The following is a 23,302-nucleotide window of genomic DNA, read 5'->3' as shown; positions in this document are numbered from 1 at the left end:
GTTCTAAATTTCTGAGTGATTCATATACTTCTGTGCATAAACATAAGCAACTGTGTCTTGATATTAGATTTAAAAATCTATTTGTCTAAATAATCAGAGTATTTAAGACCTCATGGGAGAAGTCCATTTTCTAGACTTTTTTTTAGAGCAGCCTGTAAGTTGTGCTGTCGCAAACTGCAGTATCTGTCCAGGCCTCAAGACCTCTCTGTAGGCCTTCCAGCTACGGAGAGGGACTATTTAGGAAATCACATACACACCAGCACTGCTTTCGCTCTCTTTAGTTTTTATTTGCAGAATGAGGATGGCACCCAGGGCTTCATGCATGCTAGGCAAGAACTCCACCACTGAGCCACATTCACCCCTTTTTATTTTCAATTTCATTTTGAGACAGGGTCTAACTAAATTTCCCAGGCTGGCTTTGAATTTGCAACCCTCCAGTTGGCTGGGATTACATTTGACAGTACTGCTGGGCCTGATTAATTCTCGTAATTTATGATTCACTTGTTACTCTACAACTGGAAGCAGAAGGCAAAACTGTCCATTTTTGTGAGGTTTCTGATTCGTCTGGGCGCTGGAAACACTATGATGAAGTTAAGGTATTTCTTTACCTAAGTTTTTCAGGAGACACAGAGGGAGAATGATGCCGAAGGTAACTATCACCACCAGAAATCGGCCATCCACATACCAGGGTCTGAAAGGCAGGTAAGCAGCTAGGTTATAGTTTTTGTTCAGAAAGTGACATTCTTCCCCTTCAGATGTAAAATTTTATGATGTATTTTAGTTAACTTTTAATACTAATTTTACCATCAAATGTTTGATCACTATTCCGGTTTTATCCAGACACGTTGACCTAACCACTATCCCTTTACTTTGCCTGTGTAATGGAAGAAGGGGGTATTGTTTTTTTCCTCCTCTCCCATTGGCCAAATGTGGCATTCCTTTGAATTATTTATGTAGCTTCAAAGCTGAATGTATACATTGCATTCTGTCAGATTACAACCTGTCTTATCAATTATTGAAAGAGAAAGTTCCTTTTTGTTTTGTTTGACTAATAGCAGCAAGAATCCAGTCACCACAGGTAGGCATTTCTTTCTGCCTGATCCTATGGATCTGACCTTGAATCCCAAGGCCGGAACACTAGGAACTCTGGCTTCTACACTTATCTATTGAAGAGAAACAGAGAAACTAACAGTGATAAAAACTGTTCAACTCAGGACCTTGCACTTGCAAGGCAGGCGGCAGAACCACTGAGCTAAATTCCCGGCCCCAAGTATACCTTTTAAATGCTCATAATCAAATGGCCCCTCCTGCTTCTTCTATGCATATGACTCTAAAGAGATTTATTGTTAAAACAACAAACAAAAAAACTTTGTTTCTGCAATTTTCACAAAACAAAAGCTTTGGTTAGCCCACATTTAAATTAAAATATTTTAATTATATCACAAAAAATAGTCTATAACTTACGAAAAATCCTCTTCCTTTCCCATTAAAAACTTTATGGCAGAAGGTAGTTCATTTTTTACTATGAAGAGGTAGCTTAGCATTGCTGGAAGGAAATGAGAACATTTTTAGAAAGATGATACTAAGGCTCACGTTGCAAGCTCTATGAAAGGTTACCAGCCTGGTCTTAGACTCACTAACCTTCAGTAAGACACAAGGTACCTTTAGCTGCCCCTGCAGGTTTTTGCTTTTAAATAAGTGCTCACTACCTATGCTCTACTTCCCATGTTCCATTTTAGCAACCAGGTGATTACTATTTGAATTATGTTGAATTTTATGTGGACACCTAACCCCCAGACTTAGAAAAGATAATAAATAGTATCAACATACTTTAGAATTATGTATAGAAAAACATGTTTTTCTTACCTCCAATATTCTGCAGGGCAGTGGCTCCAAAGGTTACCAGCTTCCCCGTAGTACCAAAGACTTGTTCTCCCAGCTTTTCATAAACCATGCAGCCTATTTAAAAATGAAATTTGAGGACATAAGAAAGTGAGAAGGTCTAAATTAAAAACAGCCAACATTTCATTCTGTTGGCCACCTCCCATAATATTTGATGCCTTTCTCAAACTCAAATAAACAGCCATCTTGGTTTTGCTAGGTTAAGGCATCGCCATTATAAAACAACCCTCCTGACATTTTAAAATGTCACGCACGATTACTATTTCTCCTTTTTCATGTTGGATACAAAAGCATGACAAATGAACTATTAGGTCACAAAGCTTATTTTTAGCCATCTGTACCTTGGGGTTGGGGTGTGGATCGGGAATTCCCACTCTGATCTTTTTCTCAAATTTGGTGTAAACCACTGAAAAAAGATTTGACTTTACAAGATCCTGATGATTGAGGCAAAAGTTTCCTGCTAAATTAATTACCTGAGCTGATTAGGCTAACAAGGAATTATCTTCATAGCACCCTAGCTATCTCGTTCTAAAACACTAGAAGCATCTAATAGTCACCACATAAGAATTCTGATCATTTGTAAAATTCAGTTCAAAAATATGCAACTCCCAAAAGAAAGCAGCAGATAGATCTGTTTAATGAGTAATTTGACTACAGCAAAATTCTAAAGTGGTCAAACAGCTCATCTCAACAAGTCCTAAAATTCTAAACCATTCATTAGAATTTGATATTCTCAGCGTTGCTATTTCATTGTAACAGTTTAGTTCATGTTTTCAAAAGGTTCACAGAAAGTAACATGGGTTACAAGCTACAATTAAACTTTTGTTTACTCTCTCCTAAGACTGGTGTTTAAAGTAGACAATGGCTAGATCCTGAATTTATTACAAAATGTTCCAGGCATCTGTACACAATAATAGCTGGCCAATATGGCTTGAGCTAATGTAAAAGTCACAGTATTACAAACATAATCCAGTGTCCCAGAAACAGAAAACAAGAGCTTCAGGTATTATACTGCCCAGGGAATTTAAGTCCTTGGTGGGTTGCTTACTCCCACACAGCCTGAAGAGTAACATTTTCTCTTTGGAGTATGCACAAAGGAGAATAAAAGGTCTGTTTACTTTTAAAACGTTGGAGGTTATTATATGAAAACATGGGGTATTAGTTTAGAATTTACAAAGACATAAGGAAAAACTGAAGCCTTTAAATTGAAGTCATCTGGAACTAGAAAAACAAGTACAACTGATGTTCACTTCCAATGACAACACTATTTTCTCACTGTCCATGACAATTTAAATGTCGCTGCCTGTTTCTCTAGGTAAATACCATGAGAAGTCTTCCAGTTACTGCAGGTCAAAATCAAGTCTTTTTATTTATTTATTTAATTATTTTATTTTTTGAGGCATGGTCTTACTATCTAGTTCAGACTACCCTGGAACTCATTATGTATCCCAGGCTGGTCTCAAATTTGAAGTGATCCTCCTGCTTCAGCCTCCCTTTTTTCACACCAGAGAAATTATTCAGTATTTTTTTCAGCTTTAATTGAGTTTATTGGTACATTTTAGGGATATAGTACAGTTACATTCATTGTTGGGGTCTTGTACCTCTACATGACAAGTCTTGATTCTCATTTTTTCCCCTTACCTCTGCCCTCCCTTCACCCCCTCCTCCCCTCCCCATCTACAAACACTTTATTTTCATCTTTTCATTATCTTACATTTTTTTCTTTTCCCTTATTACCCTTCCCCTACCCATCCCACCTTCCCTACACCTTTAGCTCCTTTCTTCCCATTTCTAAATGACAGTAATCTTATTAAGATCTTGTGTTTTATTGTAGATTATTCACACCAGGGAAACTATTCGGTATTTACACATGTGTGACTTATTTATTTCTCTTAGGAGTATATCTTCAATATGTATCCATTTTCCTATGAATGAATCTATTTTCTCGTTCTTTATGGCTGAGTCTTTCTTTTTAATCATCAAGTTGCTGAACAGAGAGAACATCATCTTGTCACAGCATGAAAATCATTTGCCCTGACTTCAATAAAATTAGACACCTTCTCAGCTTACCTGTTTCCTTAGAGCAAATCAATAGAAGGTTTATTGAATATATAGACAGCAATGTCACCGAAGTCAAAAGTATCCTAAGGTAAAGAAAATAAATCCTGTTATAGTAACTAGGAAACAATATATTCTGGCCTTGCATTTTTGAAAGGCAAAGGCCTATTTATACAGTTAATAGTATACAAAATGTGGACTCTATTAGTCACCTTGCTTTGAGAGGTTCAATAAAAACATTCTATCAAATAAATAAGTACTCAGGGCCGGGGATTTAGCTCAGTGGTTCCGCCGCCTGCCTCGCAAGCACAAGAACCCAAGCTCCATCGCCGGTACCAAAAAAAAAAAGTAACTAAATAAATAAGTACTCACTGCAATCTCTGTAACTATATGAGCTCAAATCCTTTATGTGAATCAAAGCCCAAGTAGCTCTTTGGGAACGTTTCAGTGGAGATGACTTGAAGACCACATGATGAAAGAAAGCTTCTGTAGTCTGTGGTATGTGGACTCTCGTTACACAGGGTGAGACAGGGGGTGTAAAGGGGAAAGCTTACAGTAGTCTTAAGAGAGGGACCCTGTCACTCTGGGCAGCTTGCTTAACTTTTTCCATCTGTAGATTCTCACTTTTAACAGAAAGATACAAACCAAACCATATAATCAATCACTCCACAGCTACTTTTCATACATTATACCACCAATCCAATTCACTCTTTTGCACCCGCCTCCTCATAGGTTAATACGCACCTCTTTTAACTAGTGGAGAAATCTGGACGATTGTGTATAGTGAAATTTTTTTTCCAGTGATGAACTCATGTTTTTGTTTCAGTACATCTAGCTCATTATCAAATCCTTCTAAAGAAAGAGCGTGGTTACAATGATGTGAGAGATTACACAGATTATTTCTGAATCGTTTAGTTAAAACAGACATGATAACTGCAAATAAAGCCTTCTTGTTAAAAAGGAAAAAAATATTGCAGTTTCCAAGTGAAAGTACTCATTTCCTGTTGTAGAAAAATATATCCCTAGGACAAAAATACATCACTGCAATTGATTCCAAGTTTGAGCAATTAAAGGCAATTATTTTCCTAACAAGCACTGCTGAGAGGGCCTTGGCCCAGCATGAGGTTCTCAGTGCGGGGGCCTACCCTGTCCTCTCCCATCTCACACCTGAGACCTGTTGCTCTTGGTCCCAGATCAGAGGCCTTTCATAGCCTAGGCAGAATGACTGTTCCCAGCTCTCCCTGGCCCCATAACATTTGGCTTCTCCTGTGTGCGGAACAGCCCTGGACAGACAAGTAGTCACCAGGGGAACAGATGGGCTGCCAGAAACTGGCCAGAAAAGAGAAGAGGAACAGTGCTTCATCGAGGTAAAGTAGACCCTGGGAGAGAGAACACAAACCCAACACTGGTAAAGGTCATACTATACCTGCCATTAAAGGGGATTTTAGGTTGATTGTGATTATTAAGGACCTGCCCTCAGATACATATTCATTTAGCTAAGATCCCTAAGTGAGGAGGTGATTAAGAGGGAGAGTCCTTATGCTCTATTCCAGTTGAGGGACACCAGAAATGGAGAATAAGCACTTATTAACTAACCCAGTAATTCTGAGGTTTGTAATAGAGCTTGATTTGATATCCTCTGTCAGAGACAAAGATATAGGACCACAGTGCAGCTTGATTTTTCTCTACCTTATAAGATAAGCAATACTTATGTTGAAGAAGCACACTCTGAGATTCTCTGTGTTCTCTCGCGTGCAAGGACTGGCCCCGAAGGCACAGAACAGAATGGGCTTCTCAGTAGGTACAGGATGGTGACCCTAGGACCTCCCACGTGTTGTTCTGGAGCCACCATGTGCCCTGTTGGGACTCTGCTGGGATTGACCAGGAGAGGAGATATTACCGTAGAACCGAGGTCAATAAATAAAGAATATGACCTTGCAGAAAGTTGTCCTAGCAGGAGGGGCTAATTACCAACATCTACATAATGATTTAGCAAAGGCCCTAGACTTGGGAGAAATTGAAAATTTAACAGCAAAAGAAACATTCTGTGGAAATACTTGTAGTGTCCCCTCTGCTAAGAGTCCCTAGAACCTAGAACCGCATGTTTCTTGACGTGGTTACCTCCTTAAACTTTCTGTGGGTTGAATCTCTTTGTAGATGACTCTCAGTGAGCCTCTGAAAACCCTTAGCAAAGAGGTAAGGAAGTTCTTCACAGATTCCTATCACCTTTTCCTTTCTCAAGCACAAGCAGTGTTAATTAGGGAAGATTTCAGTAAGCCACTCCTCTTTCTTCTTTCCCACACTTAAATTGGGCTGAATGAGGTGCTCCCACAGCGATGAAAACAGCCCTCTTACTTCCATGTTTAAGGGAGCTAACATCACACCCTACAGAAAGTAACATGTACTGAGAGGCCCACAGCCCTTGCCTTTAACTTCTGGAGACCCTCTGTATTCCTCCCAAAACTCATATAAAACAGAAATCTTTTTCTAGCAGCTCACTAAGAAGCAACTTTTGTATGCAACGTTCTAAGTATACTTGAGACCACACCAGAATCTGCTGTGAATAAGATTAAAATTTAGATAAGTATACCTCTGTTTAGATTCTTAGAAAGAAGCAATCTGTCATCTAATTGACACTAATAGATCATAGAACGGTTTGAGAAAATTGATCTGAGATGGCTTGAGACATACGACATCTTAAAGAGAGATCAGAGAGGAGTGAGTGATGGTTTATTTGAACGCTTTTGTTTTGAGCATAATGATGTCCCTATTTGTCCAAACAGATATCTGAACATGCAATTATGGTTTCCTGGAAGAGAAACACAAGATGGTATTCTTGTGCTAACAATGCGGAATACAAGTGATCCATTTTTCCGTTTCATGCGAGTATCATTTAAGCTTCCACACTGCCAACCACTGGCCACAGTATTAATAGGGCCGAGGCCAAAACAGGTCGCTGGAGAAGGCATTCTTACATGACAACTGGTCTGTGAGGTGTGGACTCTTCCAAAGTTGTGTCAAGAAGAGGGTTGTGTAACTGTACATGGGACATGGGGAAGGGGTGGTCGGAGTTAGAACCATGGTGCTGGAGAAGGCATTCTTACATGACAACTGGTCTGTGAGGTGTGGACTCTTCCAAAGTTGTGTCTAGTCTTGACAAGAAGAGGATTGTGTAACTGTACATGGGACATGGGGAAGGGGTGGTCGGAGTTAGAACCATGAAGAACATGGTCAGAGCTTGTAAGAACCCTCATGTCATCAGTACTTTGTAAGATGTGGTACAGGGACACCCTAAGAGCTTTATGTCCCCCAAGAAGAGGCCTGTTAGGAAACTTAGAATTCTAGACTTGAGCTTCAGTTCTCAGCCTTTGGGCTAAGAGCAAGTGTAGACTTCTGCATCAGGGAGACCTTCAGAGATAACCCTGTCCTGTCCTCCACTCAGGACAGGAGACCTCTCTGCTTGTGGTTACCAACACACAGGCATCCAGACCCACAAAATACCTTTTTGACAAGGAATGCATTATGCAAGCCCTTCTGTTTCTGGAAATTCCCATGCTTTAGAACTGAGGCTGAGCTGAAATCACTCCTGCTGTTTCAACCCTTGGGTCTTCACTGGAACCTCTAGACTTACTTGAATCTATGTGAATGCTTATCTCCCTTCTATTTAACCAACCTTTTAGTAGTGCTCATTTTAAGACTGTGTTATTTGACTGAAATCCTCTACTCCTTTCAGCTGCTCCTTTCATGGTAGGAGAGAGCCGGGGTTGACTATGTCTCATGGTGCAGTTGTTCAACTGTCCTTTCCAAGGACAGTGTGCCAAGCTGAGCACAATGCTACCCACTGTGGTTTGGATCTACAATGTCCCCTCAAAACCTCATGTGTTTGGAAGTTCGCTGAGTCTTGGGGGCACCTTACTCAATCGTGGGTTCACCCATTGAGTTCAGGAACTGAATGTGCTGTTAGGAGGTGGGCCCCGGATGGGGTGTGACCGGGAAGAGGGTATTCTTGTCCCTGGCTCATCCCTTCTCCGTCCGCTTCCTGGATGCAATGGGTTGCGTGCCTTTTCCTCCGCAATGTCTCTTTGCCATCCTATTTCTTCCTGGGAAACATCCAACCCTGTACTTAAACTGTGAGCCAAAATAAACCTCTCCTTTAAGTTGTGGGTGTTGGGTATTTTGTCCCAGTGATGGGAAAGTCACTAAGACACTGCATCAGTTTTTGTCCAAGCTGTTCAAAGCATGATAGGATTTTTAATTTCCAATACTGGACATCGTACTTCTTTAAAGGCAACCTATTTCAGGTTCATTTTTATTGTAGCCCTATCACAGTTTTTAATTCTTTTTGAACTTCTAGTGTAAACTGCTACTAGACTAAGTCTGCCTGGTTCTATCTTGTGTACATTTTTTTTTAAAACTAGGTTATAGAACTCCATTTATTTCTGTTAATTTTATCTCAAATCTTATGGTATCTTTTGAAATTATTAATTCTTCTTATTTCATATTAGCTACTTCACTAGATTCATATTGTCAGTGCACCTTCATCTGAGCCACTGCTACACTGAAAAGAGCCAAGCCCATCTGGAGATGGTCCACGATCATGCTGGAACCCTGGAAGTCGCCCTTGATCTCCCCACTACTCTCATCCCTCGTATTTACTGGCAATGTTCTCTCTTTATACCTCCAAACTGTACCCAAATACATGTGCTTTTGACCCTGTGATATAGTTAACTGTTGTGTCAACTCGAGTAAGAAGCACCCAGTTGACTGGGTCAGCATAGTTCTAGGTGTGGTTGGGTGGATTTACTGAAAACAGAAGACCCACTTGGGGTGTGAGTGGCACCAGCCAACAGTCTTGTAGTCTGAATAGAATAAAAAGGGAAAGAAGAAAGAAGCTTTGCTCCAGTCTTCATCACCTTGGCACATCCACCTGTAGGATTCCAGTGCAGACCCTTCAACCTCCCAAATCTTGAGCCTCCCAGCTCGATTCTTCAGCCTTCTGATGCAGATCCTTCCACCACCACCAGGATTCTGCAGTAGTTCCAGCTCCTCCACCTCTGACTGGATTGTTTAGTTCTCCAGCACACAGACAGCCCTTTTATATCCTTCCACACCTCACCCTACAGGCGGTCCCTGTAAGCCTACCTTATACAGCACATATATATTATATGTTATTATTAGTAATTATTATATTAAATCTGTTACTCTAGTGAGACCTGACAAATACCTCCCATCTCCTCTGACAGCATTCCCGTCAAGGCACTGCCATATGTAATTTCTGGGTAAATGTGATGATCTTTAACCGTCTCCCTTTCATTGCCTTCTCAGATCCATCCTCCACCAGTAACCAGAATCATTTTTTTTTTTTATTTCATTGCTTTGTTAGGTGTCTCCATTACTATATTACAGGACATGATGGTTCAATTCACCTATCAGCCTATTTACATGCAACACCAAATCCACAATTAGGTCCTTTGCTAAGAATTTGGTGAACTTAGAAATATTAAGATCTCATCAGCAAGTTCGTGAGACTATGCCAATACCTGACTAAAAGACTACCCTAATATGGTCTAGTAACCTATTAGTTCACTTGATCTCCAAAGATGACATCAGTTTAGAAAAGCTTTGTGGCCTTGCTGGAGAACTATTTCCTGCAGTAACTACAAATAAACAAAAAACTATTTTTTATTTTTGTACCAGGGATCGAACTCAGGACCTTGTACTTGCAAGGCAGGCAGCAGAACCACTGAGCTAAATCCCCGGCCCATAAACAAACTATTTAATAATTTTCTCTGGAACATTCTTTGGGATCTACCTTTCATCACTTTTGAAATCTAGAATGGAATTTATCCACTTCTGGTCTTCAGGGACACTCATGATCTCCATGATTTCTAAAATATTTGTGCCAGTGATTTCATGGATATTTACTCTATATGCTGTGAGAAAATTTTGACATATCTTAACCAATGAACTTCTAGACTTCTAATGAAAAATATTTGTCACTGTTTTGCATCATAATGACAGGACTGTGATTCTTTAGTCTTCTATAACTTACCCCAAAATTGTATGGATACTATAAGTTTTACTTTTAAAATACTACATGCTGATACAACTTGAATAAAATGTTAAAAGTGATGAAAATGTTCCATACCATGGTTGTGGTGGTGATTTTACAACTATAGGTAGGTAAACTTATCAAATATACCCTTTAAATGGGGGGATTTTATTGTATGTAAAGTATACCTAAAATCTACCACCAACAAACAACCTCATAACACTTTAAGAGGGGTGAGACTATATTTTAAGTCAGGTTATACAGCAAGATTCATACAACACTCCCAATCCCACCAGAGCCCTTGGAAGGTAGAGGTGAAACAGCTGCCATTGCTTTCAATCCAGGAATAGCTCCGAGGGGGTGTTTAGGGCTGCCTAGCTGACAAGTGCTCTCAACTCCTCCAGGACCTGTTCTTCTCAAAAGCAAGGGAACCCTTAAACCAGCCCTCCTAGCATGATTCTCCTTGCCAAAGGTGAAAGCAGCTTTTCTCAAACTTCAATGAATTACAATTCTTGGTAAAACAAATACTGGAATTTGGCTGCTATGGAGTGGACCTGAGATTCTGCATTTCTAACTAACACCCCAGAACTGCTGCTGCTTCTGGTCCGTGGACCTCACTGGAGCAGTGACACGTGAAGCCCTGAGCTCCGGCCCTGTGACACATGCATCTTAGTCGTTTCTGTTTCTCATGTGTTGTACTGTGGTGACACGCAGTGAGGGGCCGGGCTAGTATCACAGCCCAGTGTCGCAGTGGGATGAGACTCAGGTGAGACTGTGACAAAGGGAAGCAGTGACAGCAGTCACTGCCATTCCCGGCAGATGCTGACTAGCTGCGTAAAAGGCCAGGCCTTGTCTGCTTTCTTGGTTGACTTATTCAAGCTTTACTCACTTCAGCAGGATATATGTATTTGAGCATTTCTCAAACTCTGCTCTCACGTCTTTCCTTCTAAAGGTGATCTGAGGCTCATCACACTATGAAATTCTTCCTCTTCTTTTTTCCCCTCCCTCCCTTTTTTCCTTCTTTTCCTTTTTTTGTCAGATGATCGTATATTGAAATATTTTCCTCTGTTCCTGGCAGTTCCCCACAGCACCACCTCTGATCACATCTGTGATGGTCTGAGGGCAGCTGCTGTCAACTGTGCAGTCCCCAGGATGGTGAGGGTTCCAGAAAGTTTATCGGCTAAAGAGAGGGGCGCATCTGTTGGGCAATACTAACAATCTGGTCAGAAGTTATTAGGTCGACTGTGTTTGATGGCCTTCTGTTTCTATCTCCTGATTGTTCCTGGGGGGCTTGGATGTTTGCGGCAAAGGGGACGTTCCCCCTCCGTCTGTGCCTGTCTGTTCTGCAGCCCGTTTCCTGGTCATCCTCAGACCCCTCCAGTCGCTGGGTGCCTTGGTGATGTCATCACTGGTTTTTACTGGAGAAGACCCAGGGGCCAGTCCTGAGCAGGGGTAGACAGGTCCTCCTTGCCACATTTACCTCTGGTACACGGCTCTGATTTCACAGGTTGAAAGTGGGTGGCCTGGTGGGGCAGTTGGTGTCAGATGAACCAGGATTCAGGACAAATGAAAAAATTTACACCTTGGCCTGCTCTGAGCCAAAAAACAAAAAGGTAATTCTTCCTCTTCTAAATCTAGTTAGAAGCCTAAACCACCCTCAATTAAGTGAGCAGAATAGTTCATAGAAAAACTCCTGAGTGGGCTTAAAAGCAGCTTTTACTATTAGTCCTGTTTTTATTTACCCACAGCTCTAACTTCAAAACTTATACTGCTGGCCGAGTCAGAATGTTTATAAGAAAAAAATTAAAATACAGTATAGTACAAAAGAACTAGATAAACTATAGAAAAGCTTTTTGGCCAATCATCTTGCTCCAGTCTCTCCCTTCTGTTGCTGTCTTCTCTCTCCCTCTCTCCTCCCTCTGACCCTTTCATTCATTTAAAAATCTTTACTCTCTCTCCCTGGTCTTCCTCCAACCCAGCTCTCCCTAAAGGAAGTACCCATACAGAGTGCAGATTCAGAAACTTGGTTGAAAAGAGAAAAGGAGAAAGGATGGAGGGTTGTGCAGTGTTGGCTACCCTGATGGAGGACGGAGAACAAGAGGAAAAGTGTTCTCACGCCTCCTGTGTTGTCGGAAAGCTCAGACTCAGGGGCTTTCCAGGCTCCTATGACTAAGAATCAGTGGAGTAGAAACACAGGGTTTTTGTGAGAGGGACTGAAGTGAGGGTCGGGAATGTTTAAGTATTTTGTCTAAGGTTGGCACAGGTAGCATCAGAGAACAAGAACACTAAGATCTAGCAGCATGTAGCTATTTGTAGTATTTGTAACTTGGACTGAGGAATGACATGGTTGGGTTTATTTTTGTTATTCTTATTACTTTTGGTTTCTGAGACAGGGTCTCACTATGTAATTCAGGCCTTGGCCTTGGCCTCACTATGTAACCCATGCTGGCTTTGAACTCATGACAATCATCCTGTCTCAGCCTTCCAAACGCTGGTATTACAGGTTTGCACCATCATGCCCAGTAAAAAGGCTAGTTTTAAAAAGTTTTGCCCAAGGGCCGGGGATTTAGCTCAGTGGTTCGGTGGACTGCTTTGCAAGGACCGAAGTTCAATCCCTGGTACCAAAAAAAAAAAAAGCTTGGCCCAGGAGAAAGCAGTTATTTGTATAGTTCTTCCCATTTCCTTCCTTGTAATCAAGTAGAAATTCTTTAGTGCAAAACTTCTTAAAGTAGCCTCATTGTTGGTTACCTATTTGGTCTTGTCTAAAAAAAGAAATCTGTATGACTGATGTACAAATCAAACATCTACTAAAACCCTAAAAAGAGGTATTTAAAAGAGGCATGAAGGCAGAAATAGAATTTATCAGTTTAGTTGGCCTTTGGTGAGGTTAAAAAAGTTAGCAGGAGGCCTGAGCTGAGAGGAGGAAGTTGTAAGAGTAAGAAAGCAGCGTGCTACTGCCACTTCCTGTTTTTACCGGTGGATGGTAGAGTGCTGTGGTTTTGTGGATTCTCCATTTATAACCGTTGACGTGTCCTTGTTCCTCTTCTTGTATTCCACAAGAATAACTGATTCCTCTTCTCCACAAACCTATATCTTTAACTTTTGAAATGATGCCCCCTTTTGCCTCTTGTAAAGATGTAACTTTTGAGCGGCAGAAAAGTGCCATAGGCTATTGAGAGAAGGAAGTAAATGGCGCTGGGTGGAATGGTGGATGTGGAGTTTCATCCGTGCCTTTTCACTCATTCCATGATAACAAGGCACACTTGAGAGATGGGAAGCACAACAGGACACGTTGCCACCCACCCACTGCCCAGAGATCAGTGCCAATCTGGGCAAGCGACCTCACCCCTGTGAATCTGAGTTTACCTATAAAATGGGGATGACAAATAGGTTTGTTATAAAGTAGTGATGGTGAGGCTGTTCATTATCATTGAAAGCTCTAGGTTTGCCATTATTATTGTTGTTAAGAGTCCATGAAACGATGGATAATTTTTAACTATCTTCTATTTAAAACCATTCTAAAAATTGAAGGCATTCTCAGCCAATAGGTCATACAAAAAGAGGGTGGAGTGGCTTTGGTCTGTAAGCTGTGGCATGCCAACACGTGGGACAGATGCAGATCTGTCATACCAGATGCCTGACATACAGAGAAGCCTGTGGTACAAAAACAAAGCAAAACTAACTGGTCCGCACAGGAGCAGTTTTCCATTCTATTTAATCAACTACTGCTCTGAAGGTTATAAAAGTTCCAGCTAACCTTGCAAGTCCAACTCTCTGGACTGAAGTTAACCACCCTCCTGTGCTACTGCACAGCTGGTCTACCAAAGTTTCACAATGAGCAGAAGAGGTGCTCTATGCAGCGGGGGTGGGGGTGGGGGTGGTCGTGAATAATGCTGTGAAAATCGCACAGTAGAGTTCGCTTGTCTCTTGCAAGCTAAGAAAAATACAGTGGACCAAAACAAAGGCCCCTGTCGTCCTTGGATGGCAAAGATGCACCTGCTACAATCAACGTCACCAAGTCCAAGTGAACTCTGGTGTGTGAGCAAACACGCACACACACACACACACACACACACACACACGCTCACACACTCCTACATCTCTAGGGCTAAGAGAATTAAACTCTTGGAAACCCTTATCAGCCACAGTGAGGATGACTCATAAACTAAGCAATAAGTACTTAGTTTTAAAAAACAATGGGTGGGTCTCATCTCCTACACATGCGAGCTCTTCCTGTTTACAAAATAAGCACTCATTGGAAGCATAACACTAACCACTTTCCCATTTCCCCTTTTCTGAAAGGCTTCTAAATCCAATGAATTTCAATAGAGTTCAATGGCGCTGCTGCTGGCCTTTCTACATGGATTTAAAGTGTTGGCGAGCCTGAATGTGGCACTCCTCTCCTTCCAGTATTATGATTCCCAAACGAGAGACTCTGATGCCAATTATTTCTCCTGCCAACTAAAGGACAACAGTTTTCATTTCAGATCATTTCTAAGGAACCATGGAACATAACTCAAAGAATTTTAAAAACAAATAACTGATGGACAGGATGGAAGACGAATATGACTATATCCATGGACCTCCTAGGATCATCCGGAAGACCAGGACTTTCTTTTAACTGTACCCTACCCTGGCAGCACTGAGGATTTAACACCCAGGCCTGGGCACTGCTACATCCCCAGCAATTTTTATTTTTTATTTTGAGACAGGTCTTGCTAAGTCACCCAAGCTGGACTTTAATTTTTTGGCGGGGGTGGTTACCGGGGATTGAACTCAGGACCTTGTACTTGCCAGTAGTGGTGGCACCACTGAGCTATATCCCCACCCCACGGGCTTAAATTTTGATCCTCCCACTTCATTTACCCAGAGTGCTGGGATTACAGGTATATGCCACCCTGCTCAGCTAACTGTCCTGTTTTTACAAGACAAGATCCTAATGTGGCCTTTCCTGGGGCGTGCACTGAGATGACTTAATATTTAGAAGAAATCATTTGATAAATAACACAAATATCATCTTTGCTACCACTAAGTACAAATTCATCATATTGGTTGACATCATCCAGTGTTTTAGAATATATATAGTAATAAAGCAATGACAGATCAAGAACAGGTAGAATATTTGCAAAGGTTCACTGCAATATCAATCCAATTTAGACTTTAGAGACATCAGAAAGCTATGCTGGGTCTGTTATTTAAGAATATATACCTTCTGATAGAGCAAGAATGCGTTTTCAAGGGATAAAAATGATCAAACTTCCAATGCCCAACCAGGGATTCAGGGCAAATGTGATCATGCATCTGTAATTTTAATTCTATATCTGTTTCTCCCTTATGTAGGATCCAGTGCCAAATACTGGATCTGAAGAGAGAAGGCACTCTGATCTCAGTTCACAGGACCATTTTTGTTGTTAAATTTATCCCTACTAGCATGGGTATTTACTGGTTGCTTTGTAAACACTAGGTTACCCATGTTGCGTTGTTTTGTTGGTAGGGTAATTACAAATATTCCACCAAGGCAAATATTAGGAGAAGGAGAGAGGAACAAGTCATCTACAATTGAAGCAAACAATCTACCACAAAACGAAGGTAACTGCTGTAAATTGACAACGACAATTAGTGTACTTTTTGCAAATAGTTTAACAACAAATGCCCTATTGCAATACCAACCTCATATGGCCTTTCTTAACAGCCTCTGCACTGGTTTGAATTTTCAAATGAAGAAGTTATTGTTAGGAAAATAAATAATGAGCAGTGAGTCCCATGAAAACCTTGTGATTATTATCATTACATCTCCACAACCTACTAAAAATTTGAGGGTGAATTAAACCTTTCAGATTACTTTTTTTCCCCCCCTAAGTACAACAATGATGAGGGCCACTGTTTTGCTCTAAAACCTTGTTTCTGGTTTTGCAAAATGTAATTCTCACATATTCAGTCGTTCATTTCATGTCAACAGACCTTATTGCAAATCGGCTGTATGCAAACGCTGTTCTAGATCTTGTTGGGGGCAGGAAGGATGATGAGAACACAAAAGAATTTGACATTAATCCTGTTTCTGCAGGGTTTGGAATTCAATAGGGAAGGTAAAATATATGTCTAAATAATGGAAGTGATATGCATTAGAAAGGTATAGATTATACTGAAAGGAAAAGGAAGAGATTAGCCTTCCCCTGGGAGAAGTGGAGGGACACTCCTGGAGGAGGTGGCATCTGACCCTGCCTTCCCAGACCAGCAGGATTCAGAGGCATGGAGATAGGGGGTGGGGGCTGAGGTGACAGCAACAGGCACTGTGGGTGACAGTAGAGGGGGAGATTCGTTTGGCTCAGGCAGAGATAATCTGAAAGGAGATGAGGTTGGAAATACAGTTTGGAGCATTTTGCACAGAACGGATTCCTTGTTCTAGCTCTCCTGGTCTAAATATAGACATCAAAAGTATTTTCTCAAGCTTTCTCTAGGTAAGAGGAAAAGGAAAGTTTTATTGTCCTGGTTTTAAGTTCTCCAGACACAATTTTTTCGAGCTAGTTTTAAAAATATATGGCAAAGGACCAGGGATTTAACTCATGGCACAGCAACTGGCAAGTGCAAGGCCCTGAGTTCGAGTTCTGGTACCAAAAAAATATGGCAAAAATAAATTAAAGAGTATAAATGTTCAATCTCTACTTCACCCCTAGACTCTACTGTCAACAGCTGTCTATCCTCCTGAACTATTCTGGGCAATGCATATATACACCATCTCACTGCATGCTCCCTTCTACCCAACATCCAGTTTCTTTACACCAATAATATTCCTGGGAAATTTTTCTTTACCTGTCCATGTAAGTGTCTCCTTTTTTTTTGTAATGAGATAGGATCTCACTATGTAGCTCAGGCTCGCCTCGAACTCACAACAATCCTCCTGTCTCAGCCTCCTGAGTGCTGGGATTACAGGCATGTGCTACATGCTCAGCAGGAAAGTCCCTTTCCCTCCCCCCACCCTCTCGGGATTGAACCCTAGGCCTCCACACCGAGCTATATCTCCAGCTCTCTTTACTTTGGACACAGGGTCTCATTTAGTCCTCCAGGCAGGCCGTGAATTTATAATCCTCCCACCTTGGATTCCTCATGTGCTAGGATGACAGGTATGTGCCACCGTATCTTTTAAGTAGTACCTAGTATTCTATTTTATAGAACTATCATGATAATTTAACCAATTCCCTAAAGACAGACTTGGTATTATTTGACTCTGCTATTACTTGGTGTTTATTTTATTTACTTATTTATTTATTTTTGAGACAGAATCTCACTATGCAGCCTAAACTGGCCTTGAACTCACAATCCGCTTGCCTGAGCCTCCTGAGTACTGGGATTACAGGTGTTTACCTGTTAATAACAAAAAGCTTAGTTACTTCTTTTGAAACAAATTAAATTCGATGACTTCAGAGGCAGTCTGGGGGAAATAAAAATCTACATGAGAGAAAGCTAGGCAGTCCATATGAAAAAACATGAAGTGGATCAGAAGGGCTATTGGTTTTGCAATATACTTGAGGCCCACAATACTCACTGTGACCAAGGGCTTGACTCTATTTCCAAGCTACAAGTTAGTGTGCTCAATATTACAAAGCTATTTTCATTACAGTAAAGAGGATGGTTCTCAGTGGAACACAAGCAAGATAATTTGGGAATGCTGATGATTTTTGAAGGTGGTTTTAAAGCTAAAGTATATTGGAAAATTAAAAAGTACGCTTTAACTTAAGCAAACACCCACTGATGAGGATAAAATTTCCCTTGTGCTGTGTATTAATAATTCAGAGCTGATTGCTGAAGAAAGCAACATGAAGCACAGGATGGTGCTTTAGCTCACCCTGCTCTAGAGTCAGGCCGTCCTGGATGGGGCACTGGCACCCTCTGATCTAACTCACCATCATAGGAAAGTTTCTAAGCCTCAGTCAGCTCACCCGGAAAATGGAGCTAGCACTCTCCCACAGTGCTGTAGGTGGGAAACAGGTGAGACAACTTGGCTCATACAGTTTCTATATAATTGCTGTTCAATAAATGTTAACCATTATTTAGTGACTACCTAATAATAACCATGATACTTTAATAAATAGTTACCATATAACCTGTGCTATACACAGGGACCACTGGTGCTGTGTCTCTTCCTTACACTCACATATACACACGTTCACACACACACACACACACACACATACCCCACACTCGTTTAGTCCTCTAACAGCCCTTAGGGTTGGTACTGATTAATAAAATTTTTCTTGCATGCCACTGTTCAAAGTGTTTTTAGATAGATAGTTTATTCCCACAACCACAACCCAAGTAAGATTAAAAAATGAGGACTGGGGATTTAGCTCAGTGGTGCCACATCGGCCTTACAAGCGCAAGGTCCTGAGTTTGATCTCCAGTTCCCAAAAAAAAAAAAAAAAAAAAAAAAAAGAAAGAAAGAAAAAAATGAAAAACAAGACTTTTTTCAAAAGGTCTGGAATTACAAGGTCACAGAATTTAGGAAAATTCAGAACCTAACAGTATTTTTACAATAGGGCAGAACTCATTGAATTTAACTGAATTAGGTGTGTGTTAAACAGAAACGACAGCCATTATAGCTAGGTCAAAAAAAAAAATAAAAAAAAAAAAAAAAAAAAAGAAAGAAAAAAAATGAGCCCAAACTCATCCAAGAAGAAGAAATCACACCAACAAGTTTCCAGCTGACTCCAGTGAAGAGGCTGCACCCAGCTCCAGGGCGACATGGAGGAGCCCTCCCAGTTGTGCTTCTAAAGACAGTTTTGGACTTCTTTTCAGGGCTGGCCCTGGAGCCTGGAGCAGAGCTCTGTACCAGATGAAGTGTTTGGATTCTGCCAACAGCTCCTTGGCTTTCAGCAGCTGTAGGAGCAGCTGGTTTTACAAAAGTCACAGAGTAAGCCTTTGTTCTGGGGTGGAAGAGTTCTATATTCTGTGAGAAACTTTTAAATTTGAGCCTTTTTTTTTTCTCCTATTGTTTCTTGAGACAGGGTGTTGCCATGTACTTCAGGCAGGCCTTGAACTCACTATGTAGCCCAGCTGGCCTTGAGCTCACAGCGATCCTCCTACCTCAGCCTCCTGAGTGATGGGATTACAGGTGTGCACCACCATGCCTGGCTAAACTCAAGTCTTTATACAACTACCTTCACAAGCTATCATCCAAGATGTGGTGTGTGGTGCTTGCTATTCATGCTTCTTACAAATACTTAAATAACCTAAATGGTTTTATCCAGGGAAAAATCTTCCTTCTACTATAAAAGTCAAATTTATCCAATTCTTTACTTCATGAGGGAATTAAACAGCCATGAACTAGGAGATAAATTGTCCCTGAGCCAGTGTAATTAAAAAATCAATTGGTTTCCAGGAATGGTAGATTGGATACAAGAATTTACTTCTGTTCCTCCTGATACACAAGTAAAAGGATTTTATTTTATTCTTTTAAAGGTATAAAGGTGCCAGAACAGTAAGAACATGAGGAAAAACAACAGAACACAAATTTGATGACTGGAAGGTAGCAGAACTGAATCCTGAACTGACGGGGAATGAGTCCAGACCAACTCCATCTGTACCACAGAACCCCACAAACGCCTAAGCGGCACAACTGGAAGCAAGAAACAATGGGGGGAATGAGCTGAAATATGCTAAATATGTTGACTCTGCTTGAAGGCACAGCTAGGATCCCCAGACCAGGCTTCTACTCTACAAAGCTATGGGGTTGCTCCTGCCCGGTACTGGAGAAGTCTGAAGATACTCAATAGAATAAAACAGAGAGCTCTGGGCGAAGGACTGGGTACACTTTGTGGGGAGGAGTATGGTAACGAAAACTGGGGGTTGAGAGGACATGCATGCAGGGATATTCCCACCCCCCGGTCCCTTTCTCAGAAAGATGGCAGCCAGGCTCTGACCGTGAGGGCAGGAGTCAGACCTTCCTGGGTGATCTGGGTGGCTGAAGTTCTAGTATCCTAGAGAAACTATCTTTCTCAAGAGAAGGGGCACTGTGAAGATTTCAAGTGAAGCCATTACCAGTAAATACCACATGAGAGCACCAGGCACAAATGACCTTTGCTTTTTCCTCATTCCTGACTATAGCACACAGGGAAGCCACTGATATCTGAGGAGAGTCTAAGATGGAAGATAGAGCTCAGAACAAAAGAATAGCAACTCGGACTGCACAGGTGCAATCAGCACAATCCAGGATGCAAAACAAAGTAATCAAGGGATTAATTGCAAAGGAGGGAGTCCCCAAAAAGGTGACAAGACACCGTCAAATACAAGGTACTCTCTCCATGCCTCAGTTTCTTATCTATGAAACAGGGAACAAACAATTGGACTGACTTCCTAGTGTTGGAAGGATTTAGAATAAAACAGAATAGTACAAGGCACAAAGAGCAAGCTGCTACAGTTGTCACTAGCATAAAATAGTTGTCTTTTTACACTATGTTAACAACTTAATATAGTACAATAACAAAAAAGAAAAAAACCAGAAATAAATGGCATACACATTTTGAAATTAAACATATTTCCAGATTTGGAATGACTGAAAAAAAATGCTAATTTGTTGCATCCAAAGCTCTGAAAATCTCTCTTCTTAAGTATTTACTACAAACACATCTACACACCATACATGCTCCACAGCAATCCAGATATCAAAGTGGTAACTGACCGGATTAAATAACTCTTAATATTTTGACCATTTAGTTGAGATTTAAGGTGACAGTGTAGAATTCAAAAATATAAAAATAAAAAGTAGGGCCGGGGATTTAGCTCAGTGGTTCTGCCACCTGCCTTGTAAGCACAAGGACCCAAGTTCGATCCCTGGTGTCAAAAAGCAAACAAACAAACAAAAATTTTAAAGAGTTATTTCCAAATGTGTAAACAAATCTTTTTACAAATACTTACTTCAATATTTTTAATTAATAAAAAGATTTTTCTCCCTCTTTCTTTTTTTGTGGGGTGGGGTAGCAGGGATCGAACTCAGGACCTTGCACTTGAGAGGAACAACACTGAGCTAAATTCCCAGCCCCATCTTCCTCTTTCATGTAAGCATTAGGTATATTTTGGAAAGTCACTCAAACAATAAATATAAAAATATGTACCACTCACTTACCCAGTTAATAAAAAATAAATAGGAACTATTTAGAAACATTTCCAATTTTTTCTGTCATAACAGAAGCCTACAGAAAATAGTTCTAAAATGGAAAGTTTAGTCACGTCAAGACTCACAGAAAAAGAAGGATTCCAGTGTTCGCCAGGGCAAAGGCAAGTCCCAGAATCCCACTGCCCATGATGGCGTTGCTTAGGTTGAAGACAGACATGCCCAGCGAGGTTGTTCCTGGAATCTGAACAAAGAAATCAACATTCACAGTGAGCCAAGCAGTCTCCAAGAAAGTTCATCAAGCCAAAGCCTGTAAAGCGCTCTTAGGAACCACCATGGAAATAAAAATCCAAGACATTCTTTCTCAGTGGTCCAGTTACTATGTTTTAAAATAGGTTTCAGGAGAAAAATGCATAGATATAGTTATGCTTTTGGTGCTAAGCTACATGAATTAGAAACATCTGTTCCAATTTAGGTGGTCAAAAAAACAAGCACACTTATGTTAATGATACTTACATAGTCATCGCATTTCTTTTTCTCCAAATGGCTGTTTGTGAGACTTCTTCTACTTTCACGGTCAGAAATAAACTTGCTATAAAGAAATGCATAACACACTTAGCCTTATGGTAATGAATTAAAGCTTAGCATCGAGACTAAATGATTTATTACTTACCAAACATATTACACATGAACAGTTTTGAATTGGTTTGCATAAGAATTTATAGCTCTATTCAACACCTCCCCTCATCTCTTTTTTTTTTCTTGACAGTATCAGTGTCTGTAAACTTTTTCTTTTTTCATTAAGTTTATTGGTGCATTTTAGGTATACAGTACAGTTACATTCATCATTGGGATCTTGTACCTTTACATGACAGGTCTTAGTTCTCATTTTTTCCCCTTATCCCTGCCCTCCCTTCACCCCCTCCACCTTTCCTTATTTACAGTCTTCATTTCCATTTCTTCCTTTTCTCATATTTTTTCTTGTCCCTTATTTCCTTCCCCCCTTCCCACTTTCCCTACATCTTTAGCCCTTTTCTTCCTATTTCACATTATCCGTTATTCGATTAGGATCTTATTTACACTTTTAGTTTTTCACACCAGAGAAACTGTTTGGTATTTATATGTGTGTCTTATTTATTTCACTTAAGAGTATCAATAGGGAAAACTTTAGAAGTGAAAATGTAGGAAATGTCACAATGTAAGATAACTTCTGCCCCTCACTATGCTTAGTTCAGAATGAACTGGTACTGGTACTGGGAGGCACCTAGTCTCCCACAAAAGTTTTGTAAATGAAAAGAACTACTGTTAGCTTTGTTGACCAAACAGGCTCCCTTCTTCCTGGCTAGAATAGGTAACTGAGTAAATCTTAAAGGTAACTTCTCTGACGAAGAACTGCATCCGGGTTGAAATTCAACTGCCTTGCTACTATGTTTTGGGTATCAGCAATGTGAGCTGTGAAAATGCAGTGTAACCAACTGAGTAAGATCAAAGCTGTAAAACCCTATAAAAGAAGGAGTTGCAACCCAATGCGGGGGGTCAATCAGGGCACCGCCATTAGGTGTCATCAATCCCCATCGATGGTGTAAACTTTTTTATTTTACTTCCATTCTGCTGCCTGTGTGTCACTTGCCAATTCCTTTCATACAGTATGGCCTCAACATGCATCCATTTTCCTATGAATGACTCTAGTTTCTCATTCTTTATGGCTGAGTAGTACCCCATTTTATAGAAAAACCACATCTTCTTTATCCAGTCTCCAACTGATGGGCAAATGGGCTGTTTCCAAGTTGTAGCTGTTACAAACTGTGCCACTATAAATATGGGTGCGCATATATCACTGTGGTATGATTCTTTTAATTCTTTTGGAAAGATACCCAGCAGAGGGATGGCTGGGTCAAATGAAACCTCTAGTCGTAGTTCTTTGTGGTATCTGCATATTGATTTCCACAAACGTTGCACCAGTCTACACTCAGACCAACAATGGAGAAGGGTTCCTTTCTCCCCACAGCCCTGCCAGCATTTGTTATTGGTTGATTTCTTGATAGCACCCATTCTTTCTGGGGTGAGGTGGAATCTCAGTGCTATTTTCATCTGCATCTCTCAAATGTCATTGTCTGTATTCTTGTTTCATCAAACAAACTCTAAGAGCTTCAAGGGCAGGTACGCTGCTTCATTTTTTTTTT

General features: G+C 40.7%; 1 protein-coding gene across 3 annotated transcripts in view; it reads right to left on the bottom strand.

Annotated features, from left to right (window-relative positions):
* The window catches only part of Slc38a1 (solute carrier family 38 member 1), a 72,203-nt gene that overhangs the window by 15,212 nt on the left and 33,689 nt on the right, over positions 1-23,302 (bottom strand). For all 3 annotated transcript variants that reach the window (XM_010638360.3, XM_010638363.3, XM_033763572.1), the window contains 6 exons: positions 21,636-21,711; positions 21,248-21,363; positions 3,973-4,046; positions 1,867-1,959; positions 1,465-1,546; positions 609-691 (listed from right to left, as the gene is read on the bottom strand). In XM_010638360.3, coding sequence (XP_010636662.1) covers positions 609-691; positions 1,465-1,546; positions 1,867-1,959; positions 3,973-4,046; positions 21,248-21,363; positions 21,636-21,711 — 524 coding nt within the window. The remainder of the gene's footprint in view (positions 1-608; positions 692-1,464; positions 1,547-1,866; positions 1,960-3,972; positions 4,047-21,247; positions 21,364-21,635; positions 21,712-23,302) is intronic.

The sequence above is a fragment of the Fukomys damarensis genome, unplaced genomic scaffold (assembly GCF_012274545.1).
Source record: "Fukomys damarensis isolate Sample0158 unplaced genomic scaffold, DMR_v1.0_HiC HiC_scaffold_15, whole genome shotgun sequence".
Lineage (NCBI taxonomy): Eukaryota > Metazoa > Chordata > Mammalia > Rodentia > Bathyergidae > Fukomys > Fukomys damarensis.
Note: the sequence above shows the minus strand (reverse complement) of the source record. Positions and strands in the feature narration are given on the sequence as shown.